The following is a 16940-nucleotide window of genomic DNA, read 5'->3' as shown; positions in this document are numbered from 1 at the left end:
CTTTCCCTAGAGGAAAGCAAGAAAGACCCTAACTCAAGCAGGTGTTCAATTTTATAAAGCAAGAAATCAGAAGCCCTTTCAGTGTGCTCTTACATGGTAAAAAAAAAAAAAAAAAAAAGGCAAAAGAAACAGCTCTAACTTCATTATAAAAGAAAGCAAACATTAAAAACTAAGCCTAAAAATATCCCAAACCATGGACGCACACATATACATATGTATATATTCATGTTATTTTAGGACCTAAATCCAATACGAATGATAAAGAGGGTCAGATCACAAATCCCACTCTAACATTTCCAGTGACTTCATCAAAGGAGCATTCTCTGAAGCCTCAGTGTTTTTAAAACTCATGTAATTCCTGTGAAGATGCCAGTGCTGACTAATTCACCTTTGAAGTTTAAAAAAAAAAAAACCCTTCACAAGTGCTAATGCTTATTCATATTCAAAGCAGAAAACCACTGGTCATGCTTATGTTGGACACAATGTTATTCCAGTATCTCATTTCAGTTTTTCAGCAGTCGTTTGTTCCCAGAATAACCATAAGACATGCCTAAGTGAAAAAGTTAATAACTGTTTCACACAGTGAGAAAGAAGGACAAGTTGGGGAGGGGTGAAGGGAGAAGTGTTTAGAAGAGAGGGGAAAACACAAGGAGAGGAAAGAGAATATTTATCAGAGTCCAGGACACATCAGACTTTTTATTGTTAATTCTTGAGCTGTCTGGCATCAACTGAAGCACTTTTAGGAACTACCTTGTTTCACTGATTTTTAAAAGCACACCTTCTCACATTTAACTTCTCTGTAACTTAGGTGTAACTTACCATCAGTGGTATGTCATAATTTAATTGGAAGCATATAAGATAATGATGCTTCTTGTAATTTAAGGTGCCATAGAATCAATGAAATATGCTATATTCAGTCTTTCTGGTACATCTGGGGGGTATTATTTTATGAACTTACCATGCAAACTATCACTTTTTAGATCTAACATTCCCATACTGTGATAGCACTAGGAATAACTGATTTATATCCATTTTTGTAATTTTACCTTTCCCTCACTTTTCTAAATATTTATTTTATATCAGTGCAAACCATGTGCATCAGTGTAAAACATGTATATTCCTGTAAAAGAAATGGAATCAATACTGTTAGAATCATAAAATCCTAAAGGTTAGGACTCTTAGAAAACATCTCCTGAAATCTTCTCATTCTACAAGTGAAGCAGCTGAGACTGAAGAGGGTCTGACTTGCCGGGGGATCTCCAGCTGGTCACTGGCAGGACCAGCCTGGGAACCCCAATCTCTGGGCTCCTACCTCATCCTGTTCTTTCCACTCTGCTTACCTAATTTTCATGCTGCTTTAAGCTGCTGCTTCGACACAATATCTTGCATAAAAGCATTAGATAACTAAAAACCCAAATACAAAGCTGCATGTATGTCCCAAAGCACCCAGCTTTTTGAATGTCAAAAGAGGTTATTCTTTGTGTTTCACTTTTTTTAGCACAACTTGCCAGAAAAATTGCATATATAGAAATAGCCAGCAGAGGGAGTCTTTATTTCTTGGTGCAAATAGAGAAAGAAAACAATGCTTTGAAAATTACAACTTTAACATTGTTAACCCTATAGAGGTACTGCTTAAAATAGTTGCAAGCTTCTAAAAAATTTAAATATATTTTTAAACATTCTTAACTACTTGAATTTTTAAGATAAATTATGTCTACATCTTTAATAAGAAGGGTTGGGGATGGGTTGGAGTGGCATATATATAGTCACTTCAGGTGGTATATAATACAAAGTCCCCTTTCCTGCAACTCAAGCTGGAGATCCTCCTTGGCATTTAGAATGGTGATGTCAAAATTTTTCTTCAAATCCTGATAGAACCACCCAAACTAATTTGGCTTCTGAAACTATAAAATAATATTCCTGATATTTCACAAATACAACTGAATGTATATGCCCAAATATGCAGGCTCAATTAGGAGGCTATCAAGAATATAGGACAATGCTGTTTAGCCAAAATGGTTTTTTAATTGTTCTTTGGAAACTGTCTTAAGAGAAAGCATTTTTAATATCATACAGGGGTAGAAAATCTTTATCTTTCAGAGGGTTTAATACCCTCTGAAATATCTGAAATAACCAAAAGACTTACTTCTTTTTTCCTGCCAAAAGAGATTCTTATTTTCTAGATTTGGCTTAGGGTGCTGGGGTACCGCCAGGAGAACCAGCCCTAAGACTGCTCCCCGCAAGCAAGAGTCTTAGACTGTTAATCAGCCCAGCTATTTTTAATCTGCCTTCATTGCCAAACGTGGACCAGACACTGTAGTTTGCAAACTAATATGAGGCATGGCCCTCATTCTCATGGAGGTTCAGTCCAGGTGCTTGTGGCGATGGTGCACTCCAGAATCTGCTCTGGGATCAGATCCTACACCATTAGCTTATCAATGATGAGTCTCAGATTCCTCATCCTGTAAAATGGGCAAAATGATGGCAAACTGATAGCACTCAATTCATAATAGTGACTATTATTATAAATTTTTAAAAGCAAAATTAGTAAGTCCCAAGAGATTCCTATTGAGCTCCAAGAAGCTCTGACATATGGTTTACTCACTATATCTTTGAGGTGAGGTAAGACTGGAGTGTACAACGAGGAAAAAATAGCTAGGAGGGCAACAGACAGGTAAAAAAAAAAAAGGTGAGATTTGTCTGATGAGTAGACTATAGGTGAAAGGCAAGGGCACTGCAGCCGCGCAATGGAGCGCTGCTCTGCATCACGTGTGTGCCCATCAGTTCTAACGGGCAGCCCCTGTGTGGGGCGGGGCCCAAGTGGGCTCAGTCCTGACTTGTCATTCATTAGCACTGTGCTTTATTTTAGGTAAGATACTTAACTTCTCCAGGGCTCACTTTTCTCATCCCAGCCTGGGTTTGTCCACCAATCTTGTAGGGTTCTTATGAGGATTAAAGAGAGTGTAATCAGCGCTGAACACAGTATAGCTGTTTTTATTTCTACTGGTGTGGAGGGCAGGGAGTGCTCAAAATTACTCACAGGAATGAGCTGGGAGGGAGGGAGGGGGTGGAGACAGAGCTCATGAAAAAGCAAGGTGGACCAGCTGAGGTGGGCCCTGAGTGCACAGCTTCTTACCACAAGGTATGCAATCCAGGAAAAATGAAATGAATGCCACAGAGACACAAATGCAGAGATGGAAATGCCAATGACAGGTCAGTATCAAAAAAGCCCAATTTTGTTTTTTCAAAAATTGTGTTTATTCAATGAATAGTAATTATATCCCAACTTTGTACATTCCCTGTGCTGGGCACTTGAGTCTAATGATGATCAAAGATGACACAGCCCCTACCATCGTATAGCTCACATTCCAGTAATGTCACCTCTGTCTACTGAAACAATGTCTGAACACTAGGTACAACTGTACCTCTTTCAAATATGTAAGCCAGAAGTCCCTGCCTGATATTCCCTAGGAGAGTGAAAGAAGTAATCTAACCACCTATCTTATTCTATTTAAATCTACATTCCCAGATTTTTTAAAAAAATATTTATCAGCATATAGTAGTTGGATTAATTTTTTTTTTTAATTCAAATTAGAGTCTGTATACAGAAAGTAAGCAGAGGGAACAAGAATTTGAGAGGCATACTGTCTTTGGTTCCCTGGCTGCATTGTATCAAGGACAACTACTTTTTGTTTGATTCATTTGCTACAAGAAAACTTCTGAATAGCTATCAATACTTAATAGGATAGAGCCCCCACCCCCCCAAAAAATTTAAATCACGGTAATAGGGAGATTTTAAACCATTTATGAAACTAGTAACACACGCCATTTCCCAGATGAGGGGGAAAAAAAGAAATTCACATTTATTGAGCTTCTACTACGTGTCAAGTACTTCTAAATATTTATCCTATTTAATCCTCGCAACTGTTCTGTGAGGAAGCATCATTATCCGCAAAACAGAGAAACTGAATTTTTGAAAGGTTTAAAAGAAGACACCTAAAGTCACAACACTGATCAGTGACAGAGCTGAGGTCAAACTCAGGGTTTCCTGGCTAAAACACACAATCTCCACTACAGCACACTTCGTAAAAACTCACTTTTAGGGAAAGGAGACATTTTGTGAAAACACAAAATCCATTCATCTATGTGGTACCCTTCCTGGGTGAATATGGGCAGAAGAAAGATCAAGGTTTAGGAGAGAATGAGAGCTCCCGGTAAACAGCAATAATAGTACTCACTCCCACTTCACAACCACTTTCCAAGCAAGCCAGCCATCTAAACTCAGGTCACCATCTATGTATTCCATTACCCTCCCCTACACAGGAAATCTGCTCTCTTTCCCCACTTACTACACCTTCTAATATCTCCAGTCAAGCGACAGAATACATCTGTTCAAAAAGCTTAACTATATTCTATACCTGGCAAGACAATAATAAAAATCCAGGGACAAACATTTTCTGCATGCCTAATACACAGGAGTCACTGGCAGTGGAGACAGCTAGTTCCCCACCAAAAGCCATCCTCCCCATTTCCTAATTCTGATGAGAAGGGCAGTGCGTGCAGGTCAAGGCCTACATTTCCTGGCTTCCCCTGGATCCAGACCACGTGACACAATCCTAGCCAGTAAGATATGATCAGAAGCTCCTGGTTATTCCCCAGTGGCACGTTAATAACTGGCAGAACTAGCCTGTATGCCCTTGGTTCTTCCCATTTTGTATGCCAGGAATGTGAGCCGGATGGCTAGCGATCTGCATTTATCTTTCCATAAAAGGAAAAGGGACCCACACTAAGGAAGATACAATAGAGAGCAAGAAGGAGCTTGGTTGCCTGATGACATTGCTGGACGGCTACATCAGCTTGGGACCAATTCTTCTTGTAAAGTGAAAGAAAAATAAATCTCTCCCCTGTTTAATATGCTGTCATTTGAGTTTTCCAGTTACATGAAATTAAACTCAGCCTGTAACTGACAAAGCACTTTATTTAAAGGGTCTTTCCCTTAAAAATGTAAAAACAAATTTTGAAAACCAAATAATGCAAGATATATAAAACATACACAAGGTCCACAGAAAAAACTAAAAGTCAAATATGAAAAGCCAGAAAGCTTAAGATACACACCTAAGGAGAGCTAATAAGACTTAAATATCATAAAAGGTAATAAAAAAATTGATGTCACATGGTAGTAGTTACTGCATTGAGAAATGAGTCATAAAGGTGCATCCATGGACACTCGAGTCAAGACACCATTAAGACGGATGTAATAAGAAACAGTCTTGGAAGGTTTCAGGATGGTACCACAGCCTGAGCTGGGACACAGACAATAACAGGATCCTGGAGTTGTCTACAGGTCATGGAGCACAAAACTGGGTGCAGAAGTACAGTGGGACAAACAGCAAACCCTGCTTGGAGCACAAGGAGAAAAACGATGCGCTGGAGTGGAGGCTTCATATGAAGCTGAGGAAACCCCCATGCATCCAGGCCGCAAAGCACAGTGAATGCTACATTCGCTTGGACTGATTTTGTATGTATTTAAAAGCTTCTGGGCAAAATAGTGATATAATGATGATCTATATTCTTTCATTCTTTACAAAATTGTTTTTAGAAATTCACAGCAATAATTCTAATTGTATGAGGAGGGAAATGAATATAACAAACTACTCTCTTGTATAAATAGGGAATTGGATCTTTTGATAAATGGCATTGTTCCATATTATACTCATGAATTTTGGATTTTCAAATGATTTGAATCTTATAAAAAATATATTCTAAAAAGTATTCCTTTTTTCTCTGAGATTCTGGAAGACACGTTAGAATTCTGTGTGCCTATGAAAGTCTCTCATAATTGTAGTATGGCTAAAGAATGTAGAAATGCTTGGAAACAATTTGCAGAACAATTTTAATCTAACAGAGGTAGAAATCTTCCTACCCACAGAATCAGAGTATGGGCATCTGGCCTTCAGACCTTCCAACCTTTATATAAAAAGAATGTGAATTTTATATTGCACTTAGTATAAGCCTTACAATGCTTGAGTTTTTGTTAACTCTCTGGGACCTTAAAATAGTTTCTTGATGTAATGAACCCAATTAGAGCTTTGGGTAAAACTGTCTTTCCATCTCTCTCTCTCATACTCTCTCTCTCTCTCTCTCTCTCTCTCTCTCTCACACACACACACACACACACACACACACACACACACACACTTTGTTGCTTACAATTGCTGTCTGAATAAAATGTTTTCTACACTAGAGCATATGGGAGTTGGTGGAGGTGCAGAGGAAGATGAAAAGATTTGCCTAAGCTAATTCCAGACTAGAAGCTGAATGGCAGTTATACACACCATAAGGCAATTTCATTAACATATTAATTTCAGGAGGTAACACATATCTAATAAGAGAAACACAGTGGAAGTCACAAGACCTAGATTCTATTTCTAGCTTTGCCATTGACCTTCTGGGTGACCTTGCATAAGTCACTCAACATCCAAGAGACTCAGTCTTCTCATTTGAAAAAAAAAAAGGCATAACCTAGTTATCTGAGAAAAATGCTATGAGGTGAAGAACTCATTCAGAACACTTGATGAGGATGCGATCATTTCTGAGAGAGATGATGAAACTTTCTTCACTGGAACCTTGATTAACTAGAATCAAGGAAATCGGATCCTGATAGAATTAGAAAAAGTCAAAAATTTATTTCCAATTTACTTGACAGAGAGTCCACTGAACTAGTCTGTTCCTCAAAGATCAAAGTATATTTGATGTGCTACAAAAAAGACCCATACCATGTTAAGAGCCATGTTTAAAGTTCAAGTTCCCAACCAATCTCAGGAGATCTTATGCCCACTTAGATCAGATATACTTGCTGATAAGAAAATTACTCCCTAAAACTATTAACCTTTTTCAGAAATACCCTCAGCCTTTCAAATGATTAGGATTCCAGGTGACAAATTATTTTGCAAGAACCACTCGTTCAGGATGAGCCAACTCTATGCCAAACCTGTGGAAAAAGCGCCTACGTTCTTTGGAAAATGAGAAGCTGCCCCCAAAATACTGAGAAATGCTTGTATTAATTTGTATCATCTTAAACTATGGTGCATATAGAAAACAAGTTAATTACAAGTGTGGAATAATTTCCTATCTAAGATGAAAACAAAGGCATGGTGTGACCAGAGCAGATGGATATTTTTTAGTCAGAAAAACACCCAGTTTCTAAAATAAGAGACACTAAGATTTTCAGAACAGTCTTATCAACAATGGATCCTCTGGGCATTAAACTGTCGGGAGAAAGAAATAACATTAAGTATTTTCAGCAAATGATGTGCTAAATTATATGAACATTTAATATGTGTACCAACTGGAAAGGAATAACATGGACTTGGGCTTAGGGAATTTTGACTTATGTTAATTATTATAATAGAAACCTGACTAGAAGCTTATTATAAAAGAACCAAGAGAAATCACAATGATGTATCCATTGGCAGCTCAGACCTAACATCAATTATAATCACAGCTTTCCAGAGTAATCCTGTTTTGCTACTTACCAACCAGTGCTGGATGTTATTTTCTAGCTAAGTTTTACTCATACAAATTTACTCATACAAATTTCCCCTAGACTAACTGCTCCAAATCCTTGAAAATGATAGCATCTTCTTCTCATGTTTTATACTCTAATAAGAAGTGGTTTAAATATTTTATTATACTTATGAAAATTCAAAATATATTATTTGAGTCACAGAATTATAGACACAAATAAGACTGAAGAGAGCATTTAATGAAAATCTCTCTACTATTATATTATAGGTGAGAAAGTAGTGACTCAGAGAGTTTAAATGACTTGCCCAAGATCACACAGCTAGGAAATGGAGAATCTAGGTGGCATGCTTTCCACCACACCAACATGTTGTGCAAAAAAACCACATGATGAAAATTTCTTGGTTAATCCAAACTGCAGTAATTAACTGAATAAAGAAGAATCCAAACATAAGGATATAGATTTGATATACGCTATTATAACTTTTCACATTGCCAGCGACTCAGGTAATCTATATGGTCATTATTAATGCATTACTAAGTCTACATCAAAATAAAGACTCCAGCTCAATGCAAAATATTTTTAATTAAATTTGCTTAAGATGAAAGAAAGACATCAAGAAAGATAAGAACAAATGTTGGCAAAATTATCATATACTGTTTTACTGCCAAGTAAAATGTCCCTGGTGAATAAGTAGTCAACTGGATAAAAAAATTAATTAAAAATCTAAAAATTAAAAACAATAAAAAGAGACACTTCTTTTAAAAGACACCCTAATTGTAAGATTTGTCATCTTCAAATAAATTAAACCACGACCTTTGACTTAATGAAATACACTAATAGTTAACCATTAAAAGTGAGGTACGGAAATAAACATTACAGTTTCTAGTGTCACCAGAACCATTCAGAAAGCACAGTGTCAAAATGTGTTTTGGTGCTTTTTTTTTTCCTATACAACAGATTTGATTCCTTAAGGATTTCAATACACGGTTCTGATTTGGTATATTTACAAGAGAAGTTCAGTATATTCAGCTTTACTTAAATGCTACATTACATGGTGTATTTATTACCTTATAAAATACGATGTGGCAAGTAAGACATAGAAATAAACTTTACAAAAAACTAACAGACAAAATATTTCACACACAGGATTGACTGCATTAATAATTAACAGAAAGCCTTTTCACAAGGGAACTTAATGGAAAGTTTTTCTTAAGCAAGTAAGCAGAAACTCAATAGAAATGGGTAGAAAACCAGAGGAAAATAAACTGGTGCCATATGTTTTAAACAGTAAAACAATTATATAGCCCATTCAACAATGAGGATGGATGTATTATGAATTATAGTGAAACAAAGAATCTGCTCCTTAGTAAACAAATATAAAACATAATAGCTAGCAGATTGCCTATTGAACTAAAGGCAAAGAGGCCTGAAGTTACAGTAGAAGGGAAAAAAAAAAAGAAAGAAAAATCTTCAATACAGTCTCTATCACAATGCCCTGAAATCGAGACCAAACTACTTTCACATGGAGCTTTTCGTACTACAGAGATGTTCTGGCCCAGCTTTTTTTTAATAGTCTAATTTCAATAATTAGTCTAATTTCAATAATCTATCCTTTAATCACCTATAGCCTCAATGAATTATAGCCTCTCTCAGGATATGTAATGAAAGTTTCCAACACATTAATAAACACGGTAACAGGAAATTAAAAAACAGCAAAGAAAAAGCAAAGAAAAAGAGCAGAAGTCACATACCCTTTTCTGTAGAACTATGGGCGTTATTGCAGGCAGAGTGACTCTTCTTGCACTCAAACTCATGCCTGCTCTTCTTAGAGTGATCCCCTCCCGTAGATCATGGACAAAAATGAAAGAAATCTTTTACAGTTACTCCTTGGGAATCTCGGGGCTCAGTGCAAAGAAACAACTAGGAAAGTAATAAATGTCACTCTGCTTATGTGATTCCAATCTACCAAAGCCAATTAAGGATGGCTGTGGGACAGGACAAGGCAGCAACCAATCAAAGCCCAGAAAACTCCGCCTTTGTCCTTGGAAACACATTCTGATACTTTTGTTTATGATATTTAAAGAACCAGATTAACAGCCATCTAGTTCACTTAACTTTTTTTTCCAAAACAGTGCAATTCAATGCCATTCTTTGTTGACTAGGCAGTTATGTCTTTACTAAAACATTTCAACATATGGCAGATAAGAAACTGTTTACATTGGTCTATTTAAAGTGTATAAATATGCAGATGCACTAAATTTACTTATGCTACTCATAAAAGTGATAAATGGGTAGATTGAAACATATTATATGAGGCAAAAAAAAAAAATAATCCTGAGGTTAGAATTGGTCCAAAAGTGTTAAACTTTACAAGTCATAATAAAAGGATTTTAATATATATTTATGTACTTCGTCTCCTAAACAGCTAAAATTTCTGTATTATGGACCTTTTAGCTGTCCTTGAAGCTACACACTTAACTATTCCTGTTAAATATTACCTTAACAATCAACCTAAATAATACTGTTAAATATAAATGGGGCATTAAACTACAACATATGAATTGCAAATGCTAATGTTTTTTAAAAGCACAGATCTGTGTAATTGAGCACATTTCATTCAATTCAAAGCATTTAAATAATCATGCTCAAAGCATTCTCAAAAGTTTAACACCATTTTTGCCTTTTTTCTTACAATAACTAAAAATTGTATTCCAGTATTTTCGAGGGTTGGAGAAGGGTCCATTTCTGGTTAATGAGAAAATTTTCAATAATGTCTAAATAAAGAGTAAGAGAAACACAAAAATGACAAAAAGTATTGCAATATTAAAACTAATCTGAGTTTTTATATTATAAAATCCCTTTGGACCGATTCCTTAACAAGCACCTACTCAGTGCTCTTCAACCAGGACACAGAGAATGACATGCTGCGTTCAGCTTGAGGGGAGCTCCCTGTCACTTCTAGATCACAAAGTGGTTGTCGTAGTAACAGGGCAAAATGAGAGATTCTCGGCAACTCAGATACAAACTTTCCATTTCATTATCTAGACTGCTACTGGGCAGAGTTCATTTGGGTGTGTTTTATATGCACGGTGATCTCATATTCCTCAAAAGAAAAAAAGAGACACTACAAACTCTAGGGTTCCCTACTTTGAATTTCAAAACCTACACAGCTCGCTCACAATGGCAGCTGGGGGGGAATTCACTTAGTAAAAAAGTCACAGACAGATCTAATTTGTGGGCATTCATTTTATTCTTATCCTACTAGGTTTATCATGGTCTTTTAAAATAAAACCACCAACAAAAATCTACTAATACTGGGAGGGGAGTCACCATTTGTGAAGGAAAAGATTTTGGTTTAACCTTGAGTCACTTTTTTGGCAGGCACACAATAACAAAGCCCATGGTTACTACATAATTTCAAGTTTATTATCTACAATTTTTCTTTCTTCTTTTCTCAATTTAGGCTTTGAATATTACAAAGAAGTGTTATCTCTGGTCTCAGAAAGGGTTCCACCATAATCAAAGCAATTCATTCCACTAAATCATGAGGCAAAGAACCCACTATGTGCCAGGCAGTGTGTTAGGTGATAAGTACATGCTAATGAGTAAGATATGGTCACTGCCTCATAGTGGAATAGAGATACTCATTTTTAAATTAAAAATCACATTCAGTAAAGGGCTGAGTCTCACTGTGATTAAATGCCAAGTACCAGGGGTGCACCAAGTTAGAAGAAACTACACATCAGAGGTGAGATCACGGCAGGCTTCAAGGAGGAAACAACATTTGCTTTGAAAAGTGAGTAAGAGAAAAGAATACGCAGAACTTGATAACTGATGGAGATACAGTGAGGTTCTCAAAGCCGACTGCAAGTTTTGAAGTCTAGGCGAATGGGGAGTCAGAAATGCTGTTTTACATCACATGATAGAGCTTTTTAAACACTGAAATGCATCCTTCAAGTCAAAACAATGTCCAGGCTCTATATTCATTACAGTGCAACATACCTGTCCTTAAAAAATATTCTACAGACAATGAACTGCTGAAGTATGATAGGTCATCTCTTTGGAACTCTTGAAAGTTGAAGTTTATAAATTTTCAGTGAAAACCATGAAGAGCGAAATGTGGCATTTTGTGACTCTATGTTGCCAAAAAGGTCTTTGAAAAAAACTCAAATACACTTTTCACAGTCAGCAGGCTGAAACACTAATGAGACAACACTCACACCTAATAACAGGCAGAGTCTCATTTTTCAGCGATCTTTTCCACGTGTTCCTAGTGACTGTGCTTTATCTCACTTCCTAGTTATTGTAGACACTGATTCAAAATTTAACTTGAGCCCATGCTTTTTTTTTTTTTTTTTTTTTAACCATTATTATAAATGGCTTGCACCACTCACTAACCTTGTCACCTGAGTCTTAATTTCTTCAGCTGCTGCTAAATGGGGATTAAAAAGCTATGGCCAACAATTTGGGGATTGCTATGAGGATCAAGGATATCAGTTTTGTGTATGGTCTGCAAGATACCAAGGCAGGTGATGAAAAATACTCTGTGAACTGCTCCTGCAGAGGACTGGGCCTAAGATGCATTCTCCTTAGACTGTGTCACAGATCATTATTTACAAATTAAATTTTTTTTTTTTTTTTTTTGCAGTACGCGGCCCTCTCACCGCCGTGGCCTCTCCCGTTGCGGGGCACGAACCCGTGTCCTCTGCACCAGCAGACAGACCCCCAACCACTGTGCCACCAGGGAAGCCCTACAAATTAAATTTTGATATAACAGGGTTGCAAACAATATAGCCAGGTCAACAATGAAATACTATAGAATAGCACTGTACATTATTTTGTTCTTTGTTCAACACTTTGATAGAACAAGAGTAAATTTTGTCACTCAAAATATGCATATCAAAGTTTCAATGTGAATTAAGAATAACACAAAAAATAATATATAATAAGTATTATGATGATAATTAATAATATTTAGGTGAGCACCCGGTATGAGCCAGGCATTGAGCTAGTTTTCATTGAATCCTCATGATGACTCTATGAAGCAGGTACTACCTATTCAATAGATGAGGAAACTGAGGCCAGAAGAGCAGAGGGCTAAAAATGGTCTCAGATACAAGTATATATTGCAAAAACTTATCCAAGTCCGCGAAGTACGTAAGTCAATCAACCAAGGTGAAAACTACATCTGGCCCTCTCCAAGATACTCTACTATTCTACTCTACAATATTCTCTCCCACATTGTACTATATAATTTGATGTAGTATTAGCATAAAATGTCATCTTCATACCACCCTTGTTTCTGATGTTCCTAACCATTTGTTTCACTAACTCACCTAATAAATATGCATTGAGGGCCTTAGTAAGTGTAAAGTACTATGCTATTTGCTAGGCGGAATTCAAAGTTGATAACTCCTGCATATCAGAGGAGCTGACACATGGCAACATGTCAACACTTGGTCAAAGCAGTGTACAAGGTGGAATCTGGGCAGAAGAATGCAACATAAGCACCAGCCAACGTCTAGGTTCCGAGCCTGCCTTTCAGACCTCTTCTCCCACTCAACATCAACAAAAGCTCCTTGGAGCTCCCCGAAGCACGTTCAAGTTCCACCTCTTTTTTCGTAATGTTCACTCTCTAAAACCCACAAATCTTTTAAGGCCCAAGACCAGTCCCACCTCTTCTGAAAGTTTCACTGATCTCTCATCCTTCAAGCATCTCTCCTTTTTTTTTTCTTTTTTTTTTTTTTTTTTTTTTTTTTTTGCACATATGACTTTAGAACTGAGAGGTAGAAAAGGAGGGAGCGACAACAAACACAGAGTGCCTGTCAAGTGTTAGGCACTTTACATATGGTATTTCATTTTATTCTAACAAACCTGTAAAGCAGGCATCATTTCTTCCCATTTTACAGATTCAAACCATATCTATTTTTTCCAGACTATCTCTTTACCCTTCATCATATACCAGTTTAGTCAAGATTCAGCTACTGTTTTCTATGTGTGAGCACCTCATATCATTTAGAATGTAGGCTCCCTGAAAGTAGGGACATGTGTAATTTCCCTTTAACCATCACTCTGTCACCCCAAGTGGCTTTATACATGGGAAAAAATGCTATAAGGCACAAGAATGCTTCTTGATTACCAATTCCTACAAATACTTCTTCGGCCAACCAACTGACCAGTCTCCTGCTTCACACAAAACACAACTTGGTTTGCCCCTCCATTTTCCTCCTGTATATTGTGCTATTGTGCTACCCATTTGGGGTAGCTCATTGCCCCTCCATATTCATCAACCCCCACAAAGATACAGATCAAAATTGACCCCTCCAAGAAGTCATTCCTCCATCTAAATTATATCATTCCTTGTTTTGTACTTTTTTTTTTAGGACTTAAACTTTTCCATTTCACATACCTTTCTCTGCACACACTAATACACTGCTTTGCTAACTAATAAATCCTTTCATAGGCCCCAGTTGTTTGCCTAAGGAGACTATAACCCTTAAGTGTGGGACCCAAGATTTCATCTCCTGTGCTGCTCCCAGAATACCTAGCAGGATGCTCTCTGTACACAGTAGGCATCACGTTCACTCACAATCAACGTGGAAACACTAGTCACTTCGGTTACATGGTGGACAAGCCCCCTTTCTCGTCTTAACAGTTGCTAGCCTTATGATTTATTCTGAACAAAAGCACACAGTCTTCTTCACAGGATCATTTGGATATTCTTTTGCTATCTGACATAGTTCTGTTAGTGGTCAGTAGTGTCGACACTAAATTTAACTGTTGTCCTAAGAACACCTGTTTTAGAAAAATCTTAAAATATTTGGTTATAGCATTTAATAGCAATAAACAGTCTAGATCTTTAGACACAAACTCAGTACCTCTAGTTCTATCAGCTCATATTACTCAAAGACCTTTTGCTTCTCTAGGTATACGACAGGGCATCATTCTTTACACTTGATGGGCCTGATCTGATCTTCCTCTATCCTGTTTCTCCCCCACTACTCTGACAGTTCCTTCCTTCCACCAAAAATGTCTAGGATTTCTTTTTTTTCATATTTATTTATTTTATTTATTTATTTGGTTGCACTAGGTCTTAGTTGCGGCAGGTGAGCTCCTTAGCTGTGGCTCGAGGGCTCCTTAGTTGCAGCATGCAAACTTTTAGTTGGGGCATGCATGTGGGATCTAGTTCCCTGACCAGGGATTGAACCCGGGCCCTCTGCATTGGGAGTGTGGAGTCTTAACCACTGCACCACCAGGGAAGTCCCCTAGGATTTCTTACTGATTTAAACTCTGATAGAAAGTTTCTTCTTTTAAAGAAATTACTGAATGACTTATAAGCCTTAGTCATGATAAATATAACCAATCTACAGTTCAGTCAAGTATTTTAAAAGTGCCTATGTATTCTTCACCTGACATAGTTTTCTAGGAGCATTATGGCTGCCTATCAAGGAGGCATAATGTATTGTACTGTCTACAGAAGGGCAGATGGACACTTAAAAATAACTACAACTATATGTTAAGTTCTTTAACTGAGTATAAATAAAGTTCTGGAACCATAAAAAAGAAAGAGCTTAATTTCACCATGAGATAGCAGACAAGTTCCCTAAGTGGACAAAAGATCCAAGAATGAAGGTAATTCCAAGGAATGGAAATATATACAAAGATGAAAAACATGGAAGGAGCTTCCAGACAAGAATGGTCATTCTATGTCATACTCAGAAATTTGACTCTCATCCTCAAGGGTAGTGATATTTGATAAGATGTGAATTTTACCTCAGTGTGAAAGACAAACTATGGGATAGTGACTAGAAGGAAGGAAAACAGAAACAGAGAAATTAGTCCTAAATGAGTCTTAGAGAGAAATGGAAATTACCAGATTAGAAGGAAGTCAAGATTTCAAAGATGACAAGGAAGTAGAAACATAGGTTCAAGTGGTCAAATACATTAACAAATATAAATAAAATTATAATTTTTTCCCTGTATTTGAGCTTCCAACATAAATTATAATTAACAAAAGTATAGGCTATAAAAAGATAAATGTCTTATCTACACTCTTCAAATTTCATATACTTTAAGGTTCTCTTAAGAAAAACAGATCAAGGAAGCAGATGGAAAGCAAGCACCTAACTTTCTTCAAGCCCCCAAAACCTTAAAATGACAAGAAGGAGAGGAAGGAGGAAGAGAAAGAAAATAAAGAGATAATTTCCTTGCTAAGAAAGAAGAAATCATTTCTTTTTTTTTGCCATATGCTGGGATATAAGAAAGGTACCTTCAGTATACCATAAATTAAAAGAATTTCTAGAAGCTAGAAATCACTGGCATTAGACTGATAAGAGCACAAGAAATTATAGCCAGAATTTGTGTACAAGAGAAAAGATGGTGAAGACAGATCCAGAGAACTTAGGTTTAGAGTATATTTAGAGAAAATGTAAGGTCATCTTAAATACTATATAAATACTTAAGAGAAAAGGAATGCAGAGGATGAGGCAACCCAGAGCTTCCAAACATTACTGTAATAAACAAAGCTAACAACTAATAAACAGTACAGAAGGTAAGGTTGAGAAAATGTCTCTCACAATGTGAAGGGAAAAGTCAAAGAAATGAAAAGAAAAAGAAACCATGGAGGAACAATCTAAAAAGATCAACACACATAGAATATGAGTTACAGAAAGAGTAAAAAAAGAAAGCACAAGGAACAAGAAAGAAAAGACAGAAGTTCCCTGAGCTGAATAATGTTACAAATTTTAAACTAAAAGTGCCCCCCGATGGCTAATTTGAACAAAAAACTAGTCACGTTAGACAAATAGTGGGAAATGTGACAAATTCAAAGAGAAAAGATAAAATTCCTAACACTTCCTGAGAGAGGAATTATCGTTTACCTGCAAGGTATGAGAATCAGACTGGCATCAAAATATTATCCAGTTTCTCAATATCCCCCATGAACATAGGCACAAAAATCCTTAAAAAATAATGGAAACAAAAGGAGGTCAGAAATCCATTTTTGCAGGAACACTCTGTAGCAGTGGGAAGTCGTTATATTAAGAAAAATTTCACACCTTCCCATATCCCTTAGCTTAGAAGAATTAAAGACTGAAAAAAATATTCAAACACAAAAAAGGAAAAGTCTTTTTAACTTAGTACTTAAACTGTGACTGTCTTCCTCATGAATCTCCCATAAATATGTTCCAAGAAAAACCCACTGCTTTGAAGATGAACAACAAAACAGAACAATCATCGAATCTGTACAAACATACTATGAATGGGAAGAAAGGAGAAAAGGCACAGGAAAAACAAATGGCAGATGAGGACTACTTGCAAGAAAAGTAATGCCAAAGAACAGATAAAATTTAAGATCATACATTAAACCAAGAACAAAAAATAGTTAATGAAGCAAAATTGTATCTGTTCACAC

The 16940-nt window shown here is 36.6% G+C and overlaps 1 protein-coding gene across 2 annotated transcripts in view; it reads right to left on the bottom strand.

The window, feature by feature from the left end:
• GRB14 (growth factor receptor bound protein 14) overlaps window positions 1-16940 on the bottom strand; it is a 123278-nt gene that overhangs the window by 58702 nt on the left and 47636 nt on the right. Inside the window, exon 1 of one of the 2 annotated variants that reach the window (XM_007450072.1) lies at window positions 9280-9461. The exons of the other annotated variant lie outside the window; for it this stretch is intronic. Coding sequence (XP_007450134.1) covers window positions 9280-9342 — 63 coding nt within the window. The 5' untranslated portion in view covers window positions 9343-9461. Of the gene's footprint in view, window positions 1-9279; window positions 9462-16940 lie in introns of those variants that run through there. 2 annotated transcript variants of the gene reach the window in all.

The sequence above is a fragment of the Lipotes vexillifer genome, unplaced genomic scaffold (genome assembly GCF_000442215.2).
Source record: "Lipotes vexillifer unplaced genomic scaffold, Lipotes_vexillifer_v1.1 scaffold330, whole genome shotgun sequence".
In the NCBI taxonomy this organism is placed as follows: Eukaryota; Metazoa; Chordata; class Mammalia; order Artiodactyla; family Lipotidae; genus Lipotes; species Lipotes vexillifer.
Note: the sequence above shows the minus strand (reverse complement) of the source record. Positions and strands in the feature narration are given on the sequence as shown.